Source organism: Bidens hawaiensis, unplaced genomic scaffold, assembly GCF_021521415.1.
Source record: "Bidens hawaiensis isolate Kalapana, Puna unplaced genomic scaffold, B.hawaiensis_p1.1 tig00048250_1, whole genome shotgun sequence".
Taxonomy (NCBI): Eukaryota; Viridiplantae; Streptophyta; class Magnoliopsida; order Asterales; family Asteraceae; genus Bidens; species Bidens hawaiensis.
The window spans coordinates 17,537-35,702 of record NW_027498642.1 but is presented as its reverse complement, the minus strand read 5'-3'; the positions used below and the strand labels follow the sequence as shown (position 1 = coordinate 35,702).

Here is an 18,166-nt window from a genome sequence, read left to right as displayed (position 1 = left end):
TGTGTGCCTATCACAGTGCAATATTCCTTTGTGTGACAGCTTGTACAAAAAGGACCACAAGGGCACGATGAGCCTATCAGCGGACGCAGTACATCCAGGCGACAAACGTCCTTATCCACCGGCTGTCGCATCCATTAAGAGACCTCGTACGTGCTTAACCATGAGAATAGAATGTTCTACTGATGGTGAGAGCCTGGCTAACCCCTTCTCTACCTCTCCGGCTTTAAATATAATACTTGACAAAAGGTTTGAGAATCCATATTCACTCATTCCATACTTAAACCCCGAATAGTCATATTGATTGACACGTTGGATCACAAGAACCCCTTATTCCTCTTCTCGTAATGAGCTCACAATGCCCTATTTTGTAGGTTAGATAGACATTCATTCATAGATCTTTATAGATATTGAATTCAACTAAACCCCTCGGTTGAGATATTAAGTTAACCCTCCTTGGGTTTAACAAGTGTTTCTTCGGTGCGTGTTTGTGTGTTGTGTCGTGTGTTTAATTTTGTGTTCCATTCATGCATGTCATCTTCTTCGTATTAAATAATATGTGACCTTTATTTTTATTTTATGAGACTTTTAAGCGACTTAATTGGTTCTTAACTTACCTAATTGACTTAATTAATGAAACTATTCATCTTTACCGGTTACTTAATTGGTTCTTTTATTTTTATTATCATAGGCAACGTACACCATGAATTTAAGCACGTATCCAACCATCACCTCCACCCGTTCAACTTTTCCCCACCACTCCGCCCAGTCAGGTTGCATGCTTCTTAAATGGGTTTAAAAGGCGTGGTACTAGCACGAACACTAGCATGCTGATAAATATTCAAGTGGATAATTGGTTGGACTCTATCCCACAAATCAGTTACACCAGCCTAAACCAAAACTTTATTAATGTAGGTCCCTCTTTAGATCCGACAAACAAAAGAATTTTGTTCTTGATAAACGATAGAGATGGGTGCGACGAAATCAAAAGATCGAACAAAATAATATTACGATAATATAAATAGTGAACGACTCCATTATCGGTTTCGAAAGATGAAATATATAATAAGCGAACCGACCCCACCCAAGGTGAGCTCCCCTTGGGTGGGGTGATTTACATCATAAGAACACACACATGCGTATGACTACAAGTCCCTATTTATAATCAAATAAAAACATTCTAGAAGATCGTTTACCCCGTTGAAGCTAAACGTGTGCACCGAAACTCTCGTCTTTACCGGATTTCTCGCCCACTTTATTTATTTATTTTTATTTTCATTTTGTCACGCCATTCATACTTTCTTAAAAAAAAAACCAAACGATTTACAATGAAGTGGTAGGTAAGCGAGCAACTAGCTGCGCCACAACCCCCCTTTTGGATAGAAAATCCAATTCTACTAAAAACAAAGTTTTGACTCTTATGGGCCGATAAATTACTATGCTCGACTTTCTGAACTTTGTTTAAAAGGTCCACGGCATCCGGAGCTAAGACAAAATGTGTCAAAGGCAAAGGGATAAACACGTGCTGATTTTTCAAACAAGCTTTCTCGTATTTAACAACCTTGCCCGATGCCGTCTTCAATGCTGCCTGGCCTGCTACAAACCCATTGCCTGGCATCCGGAGCAAGGTTGTTAAACCCTAAACCCTAAACCCTAAACTCATGTGAGATCCACACAAGCGGGTTTCCCCTACCCATCCAAAAACAAGAATATCGGCCGGCTGTAAAGTAGATCTTCCTTCTAGAGGATCTGTAAGAAAGTTTACAGGGCCTCCCTTTTAGTCGAAATTCCGGCCCATTTAAAAACATCGCATAGAACATCCCTCACAAGTTAAGGGGTGATTATTAACTTGTCCATAATATATCTAACGAGTTTCGCCATATTAATATCGCAAGTCACAAATATTGGCCTTAGAATCACCCTTGACTAGTGATATCAACTTTGTCAAACCGTGTCTCGCATCTTCACAAATCACCAGATAAACCGAAGTCTCTCATTTCAATTCACCCCCACAAGGTATAATCCACGTAACTTATTCATAAAGAATTTCCGCTTCTTTACCCATTCTCTCGGATCTTAAGCAATATAGTTTGAGAAGAGCTTGAATATCCACAAATCAATTTTGAATTACCGAATTCAGTGATCAAATGACAAAGCTTATTAATTCGTTCGAAGTTCACCTTTCGGATCCAACTTCTCGAACGCCTTAGAAATAACAAGCTTTGAACACGGTTAAACAATGACGAAAACCCGGCAAAGTTTGACTTTCTTCAGTTTAGTCAACACGAAAAATAAATGATTTGTACTATAGGAACCGGCTCCACATGAATTTATCCCCCATAAAAATAATCCAGCTGGCCCATCACAAATAATATGGCTTAGACAAAGTATCCCGGTCAAAGTCCAACAAACCCAAAAAGCTATAACAACCCAATTAAAAATAAATAGCCCAAACACTTTATGTTTAGTAAGAGCCCATATGTATCATTTTAATCAAAAACCCTAACTTCGATATGAGTTAGTCGCCACCATTAAGAAATCACCAGTGACCTTCTGCCGGAAAACCCGATTGCCGGAGATATCACTGCCGCCGACCACATCCATCCTTCAACAAAACCCCTGATTCACTCACTACTCACAACAGTGACAAAGATCCGACCCGTTTCATTCTCTCATAGTCCCAAAAAAATTGCCGGATCTTGAGGCTCCACTAGTTCGCCCAAAAAGGAAGAAAGTGTGGGCTGACTATTTTGTACAGATAAATTACTCAAAAAAAGAAACCCGTCAAAAGACGCATTTGTCTCACAGCCCGAAAGCCCTGGATCGCAGTCAGAATGAAGAACGAGCTCCGGCCTCACCACCATTAAACAATGCTTTCTGGAGAACCAAACCCTAACTCCACAACACCAAAGTCAGCCGCCATCAATAACAAGACCACCGCCAAAAAACCGTTCACCGAAGATCATTCTGAGCCGGTGACAGTCTCTGGCCAGAAACCACCATAATCCTTCAACAACTCCAGATTCGTCACAATTCAGGCCTAACCCGTCGCCGGAAAACCGACCTCCAACAACAATCTGAGCTAACGAATACTCATGTCGGAGTTCGATGTGCATCTCCAATATCTAGAATCGTCGTCGGAGAATAACCCTAGGTTCACCGGAATTTCGGCGCTTGGCGGAATGGTCCATAAACGCCGGATCTACAAAGACGAACTTCTAGCACGATTATTTCCAAGATCTTCAAACTTCATTTTCAAAACTTCAATGGGTATTCAAGAAATTAACGTCTCGGTTCGGGTAATCACGAAAATAGAACCTGAATATCAAGAACAAAGTTGAATCGGTTGATTCAAACCCGCTATGATACCAATTGTAGTTCCCTCCCGAGTTCCAAAAAGCAAACGAATTTTGTTCTTGATAAACGATCGAGACGGGTGCGGTGAAATCAGACGATTGAACAAAATAATATAACGATAATATATATGGTGAACGACTCCGCTGTCGGTTTCAAAAGATGAAATATATAATAAGCGAACAGACCCCACCCAAGTTGAGCTCCCCTTTGGTGGGTGATTTACACCATAAGAACACACACATACGTATGACTACAAGTCCCTATTTATAGTCAAATAAAAACATTCTAGAAGATCGTTTACCCCGTTGAAGCTAAACGCGTGCACCGAAACTCTCGTCTCTTGACTGGATTTCTGGCCCACTTTAATTATTAACTTGACCATAATATATTTAACAAGTTTCGCCATATTAATATCGCAAGTCACAAATATTGCCTTACAATCAATCAAGCGATATCTAAATACAAAGACCAAGAGCAAACAACTATTTATAAACCTTTACCTATATTAATCCGACTCTAACAAGGAAACCAAATGGATAACATTCAATATTTAAACTAAGAAACTTAATCTAAACATATGATCTACACTTGAAAAATACTATCTTCTTTCCAAACAATCAAACATTGTCGCTTCCGCATTTATTGATCTTGACTATTTGATCCAAGTGTTGCACATACTTCCCTCAACACTTGCTATCTTCGTATTAATATGTAACACCTATTTGTACCATTGTCGTGCACGTATAGGCCTTGACGAGTTGGTGCCTACAAAATGATGCTGGTGTCTTGGTTATCACGCCCCTCGAATAAACATTTAAGAGGATAAGCATAACCAAATCTCATTTTTTTTAAAACACACAAATTTATGCCAAAGCTTCTTTAACAGAATAAAAACATTGGTCCACTGGTGTTGGCTACTAAATATAATTATCTTCACAATTTATCATGCATTCCATAATCTAAATATAATTATCTTCTTATACTTTTCCTAGGAGTGTGCCATCCCTGATCAAGCCAGAGCCATGGCCATGAAAGTGTTCCCAAAGTTTTTGGTGATGCAAGCCACTTTCGGGGGTCCATATTTAAACATTCAAAGAGGTCTCCAAACAAATACATCATTTGAAGTCCACACCTGAAGTTTGAGGCGGAGCCATCAAAAGCTAGCTGGAATGGTACACTAGTGAACATAAGATCATGCCAACAATAAGTCTTAAGTGGTACATAAAATCAATAATGATTATTGGGTTGTTGCATCCACAAACAACTACAGGAAAACCAAACAAAGCCCACGTTGATGAGGAATTCAGAAGAAACTTAGATTATCTGAAAGTCATTTAGTACTTTCAGATTGAAACTATCTTGTGTTTATCCAAATATTTCAACCCAATAAAACTCATATGAGATCAAGAACTAGTATTCTAAATTGAGAGCGAATTCTCGTGAATCAAAGTGACTAAACGCATTTCGCAAGACAACCAAAATGACTTCAATTTATGGAGGTTTAATAGAGGTGGTCAATAACCACCAATGGTAGTTAAGTAACTACCCTTGGTAGTTATATAACCTCCTGGTAGTTATTTAATCGCCATAACTACCCTTGGTAGTTTTATAACCGCCGTAATTACCAAGTAGTGGTTATAACCACTATAAATAAAAGTTTGTAAGGCCAAAAATGTGACTTGTGATAACAATGTGACAAAACTCGTTATATATATATATTGGTTAATCAAATTGGTGATGTCGGCAAGAATTCCGGATCCGAGACAAGGGTTTCGGTGCATGCGTTTAGCTTCAACGAGAAGAAAGATTCTAGATTGTTTGTTATTTGGCTATAAACAGGACTTTATTTGTTAGTTTTATGTGTGTGTTTATATGGTGTAAATCACCCACCCAAGAGGAGCTCACCTTGGGTGGGAACAGTTTGTTTACTATATAAATCTTTTACCGATTACAGAGTCGTTCACTATCCATATTATTTTTATATTTTTGATCGATCATTTGATTTCACCGCACCCATCTCGATCACTTACCAAAAACAAGATCCGTTTGTTTGTTAGTGGTATAAGAGCGGGTTGAATCAATTGATTCAACTTTGTTATGATATTCGGGTTCAAATTCCGCGAATATTCGAACCGAGATGTTAATTTCTTGAAGTTTTTGAAGATCCGTTGAAGTTTTGAAAATAAAGTTTGATGTTTGGAAATAAAGTGTGAATATTTGGGAAAATAAAGATGATCGAAGTTCATCTTGAATTTGTAGATCCAGATTCACAGACAATTTTAAAGATACGAAATTAGCGTGAGCTGATACATCTACATCAACATCTATTCACTATCATCATATTCGATTTTGAAGGTTCTTGATTGTTCATACGGTTTCATCTTCAATTTAACAGATATGTATTCTCATGTTCTTCATTTTCGTGTTCATCATCATGGTACAAACAGTTGTGTGTGAGAGAGAGAGAGAGACCAGAGAGAAAAACAACCTTTTGAAATCCAGATCTGAACTAATTTCATTTAATATGGCGGCTGGGTTTCTAAAGCCCTGGTGGTTCCGACAAGGTTGGTCCGTAACCAAGCATGACCGGTGGTTTATAGCAACTAATAACCTAGTCAGTGAACAAGTTGTTCACCGGAATAAATGGTGGATAGGAAGAGAGCATTGCCTACGAAATTTTGGCTCATGTTATATTTAGATGGTGATGATGTGCTCCTGGTTCGTTTATCCTCTGAACGATCGATGACTTTGTGAGGTTGGATTTGGGCGACAACGGTGATGATTTGATGATGGCCGAAAACAATTCTCTGGTCGTAGATAGTCGGGGGCACGACTGGTGATGATAAAGATGGCAGGAAATTGTTTTTCGGGTAGAAAGGTTTCCGGAGATGAGGATGGGTCGCTAGTGACCTGAGATGGTGGTTCATTCCGGAAGGATGATGATTGGATGTTTGTCAGTGAATGATTTTCCGACAGCGATGTGATAGCTAGGTGGATTGATGATAATAACAGCTGAAAGTTTTTCTTCTTGGTGCTCTAATCTGAATTGATATAAGGAAGTGGGCACTTAGGCTTGTTGTGTATATGGGCTTAGTGTATGTTTGGTTGTGGTCTATATTCAAAATTGTTGTGGGTTAAAGCCTCAAGCATTTTATTATTTCTTTTGGGATGCTGAATTATTTTATTTTGTGCCAGCTACATTATATATATAATAACCATATTTTTGGGCTGGTTATGTGAAATAGTTATTTGTTGGGTTAACTGAAACGGAAGAAAGTCAAAATTAATCTGGTTTTTGCCCTTATTTGACCATGCTCAAAACTTGTTATTTCTATATTATTTTCAAGACGTTCAAGAAGTTGGATCAGAAAGGTGAACTTTGAACAAACTGGATATGGATTTGGATTTAAAATAGAATTAATAAGTTTTGTCACTTGATCAATGAAACTGGTAATTCGAGATCGATTTGTAGATATTCGAGCTTATCTCTTGCCTATTTACAACTTAAGATCCGAGAGAATGAATAAAGAAGCAAGAACTACTTCAAAATTATATATAAGTGGGTCATACCTTGAGGGTGTGAATTGAAACAAAGAGGCTTCGGTTTATCGGGTGATTTTTAATGATACAAGACACGGGTTCTACTTCAAGATTAAATGTAAGTGGGTTTTTTTCTGTTTATTGTAATTTTTCTTCTTTGTAAAAGAACAACAAACACCATCAATAAACAGTTCTGATTTCTATTTGATCATAGAAACGTGTGCTTGATCGATCGTTTGATCTGTACAAATAAATATATGTTACTTTTATTTTTCTCTTCATGAGACTTTTAAGCAACCTAATTGGTTCATTTCTTTGCCTAATTGACTTAATTACTGAAATGATTCATCTTTACCATCTACTTAATTCTTTTTTATTATTATTATTATTATTATTATTATTATTATTATTATTATTATTATTATTATTATTATTATTATCATTTTCATGTGCCACAACATTCATTTAAGCATGTATCCAACCATCATCAAAACCGGTACAACTTTTCCCCACCACGTATGTGATGGAAGTTCAAATCGATACTAGATATATAGAACAATGCGATTCGTGAGGTGTTCTCCAACTTCTTATATGCTTTGATTTGATTCAAAAGAAGTTCGCTTTCTCCGCTCTTCAAAAAACACAAATATCGCTATAATTCATCATTGGACTAGTTTTCAGTTCAAGAGTCCCCTATTGTTTTGATGCCCCTATCTTCAAAGGCTGAAGAAAAACATCATATTTGAATGATTTAGAAATGAATATCAGAAAAATAACGGATGGAAGGCCAGGTTTCTCTCTTTTGGTGGTAAGCTCACTCTCTTAAAATCAGTCATTTCCCCTATTCCTATACATACCTTGGTAGTGTGGTTTCCCTAATAAAATAGAGTGAAAGGGTCCACCCCGAAACCAAGGGGGTACTAACTAACAGCTGAGTCCTCTCTGAACCGCAGGAGATAGTTGCCCATCATACGGCTCACCAACTTCAGTTGCCTCTATGGGCGGCTCGCTCCGTGCAGGTTCGGATCACTTACAATACATGGCTTTACGAAGGAAGGCCTCCTTCTTTGCTTTGTTCCAATAGAGTCTAAGGCGAAGCTAAAGTGGTTCGTATGCCTACTTTACCTACTTGACGAAAGGGAACGAACTTAGTTTCGTTTCCGGGTTTATGGATTGGATTCGGTCAGCCTCACTCCTTCCTTTTTATGTTGTCGTGATGGTTACCGGCGAACGCTCCCAAAGGCCGTGTGTGTATACAACGGTTAAACAAACGCAATAGTGAATTGTATTATTTCTTGGTAAATTGTCATTACATTGAACATACGTATATATACAAGTGTTGATGATCGAGACGGTGTGTCTGTTCTCAACCGTTGCAACGGTTTGATACATACCATCATTAACCGCCAAAACAATAAACGCAGGTTCTAACTAAATATGTTTCATAATTACAAAAACATAACTAATAATAACGTTATAATACTAATTCTAATTGTTTATCTTGTTGCTCAATAGGATTGGAGGCTGGAGATCCATTTGAACTCTTCCCCACCGCAAATGGAAATTATCATATAAAGGACCTGAAGTCTGGAAAGTTCTGGACGCGAAGCCCTTCGGACAGGATATTGGACGATGGAACGACCGTGAGTTGTTTTCATTCATCAAAATAAGTGGTGGTGTGTTCTCCCTCAGCAGTTTGGGCGACAACACTTTCTGCGGAGGGGCCACGGGCAATGATGGGAAAACAAATAATTGCTTAGAAGCTGGATGAGACACATTAGTAGCGACTAACCTGGGAGAATAAACACAGACTAAGTAGATGTGCTTGTTGTTTCTAAATACTTAATTTGTGATTTATTGTTAATAGTTTATAAACTTGCTAGAGATAACAAGCTTTCTATTAACTAAATAAAGCATCCATTTCTTATGCAACATGTATACGAGTATTTTACAACTCGCATGGTCATATTCCCTTAGAGTAGTAAGAAAATTGTATTGCTAACTATTTCTAAAAGTGTTATAATACAAAAAGCAATAATTACTTCAAAATATAAAGTGTACGTGTGTGTTTTTAGGCATTTAAAAAACATATAAAGATTTAAAAGATGAGGTTTTCTAGTAAAATAAAAGAAGTCACATGATTTTATTTTCTGGCTTCAATCAATATAAAATGACAAAGGTAGATTGGTTCCCATGCAAATATTAAATTAGATGGTGCAAGTGTCGTTCAACAAATTAATAACCAAGTTAATTATCGTTATTGTTTTTTTATCAACATTACCTTGCAGTTGCGGACACCATACCACTAGATGAATAGCTTATGCTAACAAAGTTAATTATTGATTCGCTATATAATTGTCCAAGTTCTTTCAACACAAAAGAAACAAAAAAACGTGGTTCATTAGCTTGTCCTTTTAACACACTCACACAGACAAAAAGAAAAAGATACAAAATTTTGAAACATGCATCCTTAAAAAAAAAACGTGGTTCATTAATAAGATCCAATGAATCAGAACCAAACAATATTAAGATTTAGGACATGACTCAATGTGGTCCACTCTTTCTGTCTATTTAAAGGATAACGAGCTAGTAAGCATTTCACAATTAACCATCTAGCTCTATACTCTCATACTTGTCATGGCAAGTCTCCCAAGTTTTTTCGTGATGCAAGCCACTTCTCAGGGTGCGTTTTTGTGCGTACAAGAAGCCCCGCCATCAAACCGACCACCAGGTTTCCTAAGATTTGATGTACCTGAAATATTGAGTCCACGAGTGAAGTTTGCATTCGAGAGGTCAGTCGTGGATCAAACACTTGTTCACATAAGATGTTGCTACACCAATAAGTATTGGGTGGTACATGATATCCAAGGCCAGCTTTGGATTGGCGCGTCCGCTGACAAACCACAGGAAGACCGAACAGATCCCGCATGCACCTTGTTCAGGGTTTCCCAGTCAGGCACTCAAGGTGGTTTCCGTTTCTTAAGCATCGCCAGGAATATGAACGTAGCGAGCAGTGATAGCGGGTTGGCAGTGGTCAGCTGGAATGAAACCGAGTTTCGTACAGTTGATTGGGAAACGCTGGTGATCCTTCCCTCTATCGTCGCATTTCGATCCGAAGACCTAGATGGAAATTACCTTTGCTCTCGTGTCCTCGAAAAACGCAACAATTATCATCGTTTCGAGTCTGGATTAGACATAGGAGATCCGTTGGTGGCCTATGAACTCTTCCCCACATCCGATGGAACCTATCGCATAAAGAGCTTGCACCATGGGAAGTTCTGGAGGAAGAATTCGATCACGGATGGTTTCACTGACGTTACTAACTGGATATGGGCCGACGCCGACGATAACAACAACTCTAATGACACCTTGTTTTCATTTGTGGAACTCGATGACGTCATCTTTGCTCTTCGCAATTTTGGCAACAATCGCTTCTGCGGTGGACACACTACTACCGAAGTGAAAGACATACGTGACTGTTTAAACGCCCATTATGAAAACATATCAAGACAGACAAAGCTCAAGATTGAAGAGCGAGTCCTGAAAAGAGAAATCTCGAATGTAAGATACCGGCTCGGGGACTCTCGGATTTATCAGGAGCAGCTCCAAGAGCTTTCCCACGCGTTCGCAACAAATGACAGCCCAGACAAAGAATCCACAATCACCCTCACCTATTCCGAATCTGATTCCATCACCACTCATTGGACCAACAGTCTGTCAGTGAGTTTTGGTGTAACTACAAAAACTTATCTTGTTCCGGCGATCACCAGCGTGGGTGTGGAACTTTCAACTGAATTTGGGTATGCTCATGAATGGGGTGTGTCCAAGACAACAGAGCGTACCCGGACAGTGAGTTACACGGTTGTGGTGCCACCATTGACTACAATGAAGGTGACGCACTTGTGTAGCAAGGCTTCTTCTGATGTACCCTTCTCCTATAGGCAACGCGATCTTCTTCCGACTGGCGAATGGATTTCCATTGACAAGGACGATAGAGTTTACAAGGGTGCCAATACCTTCAACTTCCATTTTCAATCTGAAAAAGTGGTTCCGGATGCTCAAGGAAGAGTATTTGAGTAACTACTACCTGTCTGCTTACCTACATATACATGAATAACGGGGCCTTCTCTTAATTTGGACTCGAGATGTTACATTGTACGTGTTTGTGTTTGTGTTTGTGTGTTGTTTTTTGTAGTTGTGTCGTGTGTTTAACTTTCTGTTCCATGCATGTATGTCATCCTTTTCGTATAAAATAATGTGTGTCTTTTGTGTTTATTTCATTAGACTTTTAAGCTGACTTAATTGGTTATTTTCCTTACCTACCTGACTTAGTTATTGAAACTATTCATCTTTATCGGCCAGCTACTTAATTGAATCTTTTATTTTCATTTTCATGAGCTACGTGCAATATGAACTTAAGAGGAACTGTAGAGATAGGGTCCAGACCCGCCCGCATTGCTAAGAGGAACTGTTATGCTACTAACAAGAACAGTAGAATAGCCGCCACCATCCGCAGATGCCCCTTTGCTACTCTGGACCGATCCTTGAGATAACATAAGAAGCTGGTGAGTGCAAGACTGGTCACCCGTAGATGAGAAAAACAGTACGTAACGACTAGTGCCCGTGCCAATCACAGTGCGATGACCCTTTGTGCGACAACTTGTACAAAAAGGACCACAAGGGCACGATGAGCCTATCAGCGGACGCCAACGCTATACCTCAAACATCCTTCTATTCCACAAGTTGTAGCATCCAATCAGAGACCTCGTACGTGCTCAACCATGAGAATACTCATATTGATTGGCACGTCGGATGATGGTTACGAGAAGAACCTCATATTCCCCTTCTCGTAATGAGGTCATGGTGTTCTATTTTGCAGGTTAGATCAGCATTCATTCATAGATATAAATTCAACTAAACCCCTCGGTTTTGAGATATTAAGTTAACCCTCCTTGAGTTGAACTAGTGTTTCTTCAGTGCGTGTTCGTGTTTGTGCATTTTGTGTTATGTCGTGTGTTTAATTTTGTGTTCCATTCATGAATGTCATCTTCTTCGTATTAAATAATATGCGACTTTTATTTTATTGTATGAGACTTTTAAGCGACTTAATTGGTTCTTTTCCTTACCTACTTGACTTAGTTACTGAAACTATTCATCTTTACCGGCCAGCTACTTAATTGGTTCTTTTATTTTCATTTTCATTTTCATTTTCATTTTCATGGGCCACGTCCATACCCATCTGCTTTACTTAGAGGAACTGTTATGAAACTAACAGGAACCGTAGAATAGCCGTCATCATCCACAGATGCCCCTTTGCTGCTCAGGGGACAATCCTTGAGATAACATAAGAAGCTCGCGAGTGCGAGACTAGTCACCCGTAGAGGAGGAAAACAGTGCATAACGGCTAGCCCCCATGCCAATCACAATGCAAGATTCCTTTTGCGACAGCTTGTATAAAAAGAACTACTAAGGGCACGATGAGCCTATCCGTGGACGCCAACACTGTACCTCAAACGTCCTTATCCACCGGCTGTCACATCCAATCAGAGACCCGTACGTGCTCAATCATGAGAAGAATGTTCTACTTATGTTGACAGCCTGGCCAACCTCTTCTCTACCTCTCCAACTTTAAATAGGATACTTGACAAATGGTTTAAGGATCCATATTCACTCATTCCATACTTTTACCCCAAATACTCATACTGATTAACACGTCAGATGGTGGTTATGAGAAGAACCCCATACTCCCCTTCTCGTAATGAGCTCACGATGTTCTATTTTGTAGGTTAGCTCTGCATTCATTCATAGATATTGAATTTAACTCTCGGTTTTGAGATATTAAGTTAACCCTCCTTGAGTTGAACTAGTGTTTCGTTAGTGCGTGTTTGTGTTTGTGCGATGTGTGTTTTTTCGTGTGTTTAATTTTGTTTTCCATTCATGCATGTCTTCTTCTTCATATTAAATAATATGTAACTTTTATTTTTATTTTATGAGACTTTTAAGCGACTTAATTGGTGCTTTAACTTACCTAATTGACTTAATTACTGAAACTATTCATCTCTACCAGTTACTTAATTGGTTCTTGTATTTTTTTTTATTATCATGGGCAACGTACACCATGAATTTAAGCACGTTTCCAACCATCACCACCACCCGCTCAACTTTTCCCCACCACTACATTTGAACCGCCCAGTCAAGTTGCATGCTTCTTAAATGGGGTTTAAATGGCGTGGTACTAGCACGAACACGAACACGAACACGAACACGAGCATGCTGATAAATATTCCGGTGGATAATTGGTTGGACTCTGTCCCACAAACACGACCAGTTACACTAGCTTAAACCAAAACTTTATTAATCAAATGAAATCTAAATACAATGACCAAGAGAAAAAGACTAGTTATAAACCTATACCTATATTAATCCGACTCTAACAAGGAAACCAAATAGATAACTTTCAGTATTTAAACTAAGAAACTTAATCTAAACATATGATCTCACTTGAACAATACTATCTTCTTTCCAAACAATTAAACATTGTCGCTTCCACATTTATTGATCTTGACTGTTTAATCCAAGTGTTGCGCATACTTCCCTCAACACTTGATGATCTGGGGAAAGCAAATTAAGCCCGACGTATGATGAAGTTTGTAATTTGTCAGATTAAATAGGGACCACATAAGTATAGTGCTTAATACATACCCTAACATATCATATTGACACCAAAATACTTGTTAAGTTTAAAGTGAACAAAATATATCTATAATCGAATTTTGGGTCTTTAAATAATAATATTGAAATAGAAGTGTGATCTTGAACGTTATTGGTCGATGTGATTCCATGTTGCGATCTTTCACATAAAAATATTTACAGCTTATGTATATTATTTGCATTTTTCATAAAAAAAACACAAAATATTATGTATATATTTTCGTAATTTTAAAATATATAAAAATTCCAAAAAGATTTTAAGTTTTTATTGTGTTCGTACATATTTTATTAAACCTTGTTTTATCCAAAATCATGTGTTTTGTTGTCAAGGTCGTTTACGCAAAGTTTGTTGGAAACCTAGGACTTAAACAAATCATTTACAGGTTGAGGGACGGAAATTGGTATTTTATGAAAAGTCAAGATAGTATATATATATGTGTGTGTGTGTGGGGGGGGGGGGGGGGTAAGGATCCTAAGAGAACCATTGGCAAATTGAGAACTTAGAGAACCATTTTGGACCACTAAAAAAACCTCTAAAAATTATAAAAAAAACCGAATTTTTTTCTTTTAATTCGTATTATACCTATACACATATGTATACTTTCATTTAATCTCTAGTTACGTAATCTATACATATGTACATTATCATTTTCCTTAAATATACATATGTATATAGGAAAAAAAACATGTGTGTACATATTATACGTATATGTATAATAAAAAAAACGATTCTTTTTTATTTTTAATTCGTATTATACCTATATACATATGCATACTTTTATTTATTCTCTAGTTACGTAATGTACACATATGTACATTATGATTTACCTTAAATTATACATATGTGTATAGGAAAAAAAACATGTGTGTACATGTATATACATATTATACATATATGTATAATTAGTTAAACCGAGAATTTTTTTTTTACGTTTTTTTAGAAATCGGGATGATAAATAAGAACTTTTGTTTTTTTACTTTTTTATTTTTGTGTTTTTTTTCGTTTTATGATTTTCTTTATTTTTGGGTTTTTTTGTAGTCCAAAATGGTTCTCATAGTTCTCAATTCCCTAAAAGTTCTCACATGGTCCTGATCCAATATATATATATATATATATATATATATTCAAATTTCAAAGTTATTCTGCCTATTCCTCAAACCAAGGGCATTTTTTGAAAAAAGAAAATTCTTCTTTGACCCTTGAGAGTGTCTATGAATGAATCTTATTCGTTCTAAGTTTGTGTAGTTGTCCATGGACAGGTAGATCAATATCAAGTCTGCTTGAATGCAAAATCAGAAGTTGCGAATACTGAAGCGCTTAAAAGAAAACGAGAACGTGAAAGTTGGTGGTTGAACCTAAAAACGAACTGATTGTGTCTGAAGATCGGTTGAAGGACAAAGGAAAAAATCAATCGGCTCAATAAAGTCAACAAAAGAAAATTAGATGTTGAGCCTCCCGCATCTGATGTTTCTAAAATTTGTTGTTACCGATCCTTCCCAGAAAATAAGATTAAAGTTCAAGTCTACAAGAATGGAAAATAAAGAATTGTTTTGATCCAATCTCGTTCAAGATCTTGGATCAAGGCAAGTACTAAATTTCAAGAAATAAAGACGTAAGCAAAGAAATTGATGAAGGTTCCTCGACAGACTCAATCCTAGAGGGAGATTGTAAGGTTATATTTCATATTATTATTAGGATTGTGTACGTCTTTCAGTTTACTTGTAGTCGGTTTATTACGTACTCAATACGTTTATTTTTTATGGTAAAAGCCCATTGGGTAAGCCTACTTGGGCCATCAAAATGAAAACCTAGGAGAAACGGGGACCCTATAAAAGGGTCACTTTTACTCATTTCTCCTGATAACTTCTTACAAAACTTCATCTTTTTATCTCTTTGTGTGTTTGTAAACTAAGATCCGAGATCCGAGTGTTGTTATTGATTTCCGCTAAATAACAGCACGGATTGATCCGAGTAGGGCTGCGCAACGGTTCTGAACCGCGAGAACTGAACCGGGTACCGTTAAATGCTAAATATAAGAACCGGAACCGGACGGTATTTTAACGGTTCCGGTTTGGTTTAGAACCGAGTTAACGGTTCTTGTGCAAATGGTTCTTGTCAAAACCGTTTTTCAATTAAAATTCTAAATATGAAATATTAGAATGTGCAAGAAACAAACGACAACTCATAAAATAAAACATTATCATATCAACATATTATATTTTAATGAAGGGTGTTAGGAATAGATTAGAATGGCTCAAAATATTTCAGAAAACAATTATTTTTTAAAACAGATTTAGGATTGTGTAAGATGATTATCGTTTATGATATTGTAAGGGATTAAATGTAACCGGGAAAGTGAGAACGTGGATGGTCGCTCGTACATAGAAGTATGAAAGCCTACTAAATAAGTAGGATTTTAAATATAATCTTCAAAGTTTAAACCTAACTCGGTTCTATAACTGACACTGTCGGTTCTAACCGGAACCGAACCGGGAACCGTTTTCACCCAAATTTAAGAACCGGAACAGGACAAGAAATATAATAATACTGTTCGAATCTAGCGGTTCGGTTCCAACTCCCTGGTTCTCGCGGTTTGAAACTGTGAATTGCTCACCCCTAGTCCGAGTAAGTTGTGAGATCCATTATCTAGGACCTACAGATAAACTTCATCAATTTAGGGCATTATAAACCCTATTGCAGTGACATGTCGTCGCCATAAGTTCAACCAAACTACGTCATTTCAAGGTTTCATTTATTCAATCTGAAAACAATGAAAAACAAATAAATAATTTAACCTATATATGGTGATGGCATGTCGCCATCTTAGATGAAATTCCTTTTTTTTTCTTTTCTTATATATTAATTAGAAATAAAAAAAGTTAAAAAATATATATTATAATCTATGGCGACAACATATCGTCGAGATACCTTTTCAAATTGACATGATTTTTTCATAGATCTCGTCTAATTTGTATAGTCGGGTAAGATCTAAAATACTATATGTTGTCATGGGTTGATCATCCATGCTGACAACATATGTCATCAATATAGCACTCTTTGCTATAGGGTTAATTTTGATACTGTGTATTGAATGTTAGGATGCCCCTCTCCAAGTGATTGATGGTTCAACTGGAGGACAAAAGTATAAATAAAGGGTGACACGTTTCCCTTAATATATGACGGTCCTTCAGCAGAAAAGATAAGATGTATACACATGATCATACATTTGTCCCAATATATGAAAATATTATCTTCTTCTTTCTACTGAACAAAAAACAATGGTCCATTGGTACCAATCTATTGATTATTGTATCAAAGTTTGTGACGGAAGCAGCAGTTGCAAAGTTTACGACGGCAGCTAGGTAGTGATCGATGTCGAAAGGTCAATCAAAAACATTTATAAAAATTACCTTTACTAGCTAGGGCAAGTAAGGTGTCGAATCCACAGGGAATCAGTGGAAAGTGCTAACCAAGTTTAAGTCTTTATAATTAATTATACTAGGGTGGACAAACGATATCAAGCGGTTTGAATATTGATTTGTTTGTAAAACAGTTAGAGAAACAGTGACACACTTCAGGTTCAGGTAATGCAATGAACTGATTGACGATAAATTATAACAACTGGGAAATCACATAGACATGATTTGTTTATTAGAGTAGATAAATGATTACTAGACATAATAGTTTGGTTATGATGACTCACAGAACTTAATCCGAAGAATTGACACAACTGAACACGGTCTATCTAATTACCAGTTCATTAATATAAAACTTAGCATCTATCAATGATTAGTGGTAAACGGTTCAATGACGATAAGAACTTAATCCTAAATGTTGATAAACACAAACCAAATAATTTTTGATAAACGAAAGTCCCAGAAACACAACTATTTAATAAGTTCCAATAAACATGTAGATTCAATCAACCAAAAGATTAATTAAAACTAAATCCCAATACATGTAATGGTCATGAAAATAATCAGTTCATATGCAAACCCTACACCTGAAGTGGTCATGAGTGATTTAGCCTTGCCTCTTCATCATAATTAGCTCGATTACGGATTGGAAGGATGAAACCATGGATGATTATGGTGATTGAGAGGTGTTAGAATGGTAAAGCATGGCCCCAAAATCGCCCAAATATGTTAGGGTATGAAGCATTAGGGTTGAACCGGGCTTAAAATAGTCAACAAAAACCTAAAAATCGCGTGTTTCCGCCCAGGCCACCGTAGCCTACGGTCTCCCCACCGTAAGCTACGGTGGGACCGTAGCCTACGGTCATCAGCCACTGCTTTACGGTGACAGCCCCCTTGCACTGTTTTGCTCATAACTTCTTCGTTATTGCTCCGTTTTACACACCGTTTTCGGCCACGTCTTTGTCTTCAAATTCTCTATCATTCCATGCAATAAAATCTTCATTTCTACTCCATCCCATATGCTCTAATTTAGATCCTTTAAGCTCCGCCCACCTGTAAACGTAAAACCACTCAAAGTAATCGTGTCCAAGACATATTAACACACAAAATACATGATATAACTTACTTAACACACAATATTTCA

General features: G+C 37.3%; 1 protein-coding gene across 1 annotated transcript; it reads left to right on the top strand.

The window, feature by feature from the left end:
• Positions 1-9,531: 9,531 nt before the first annotated feature.
• On the top strand, positions 9,532-10,974 carry LOC143597419 (uncharacterized). The gene has a single exon (XM_077075928.1). It carries the CDS (start codon positions 9,532-9,534, stop codon positions 10,972-10,974), a length of 1,443 nt encoding a protein of 480 aa, XP_076932043.1.
• Positions 10,975-18,166: the final 7,192 nt, after the last annotated feature.

What these genes read in the sequence shown, in the direction of transcription:
- LOC143597419 (XM_077075928.1), top strand. Translation starts at nt 9,532, where the DNA reads ATGGCAAGTCTCCCAAGTTTTTTCGTGATGCAAGCCACTTCTCAGGGT.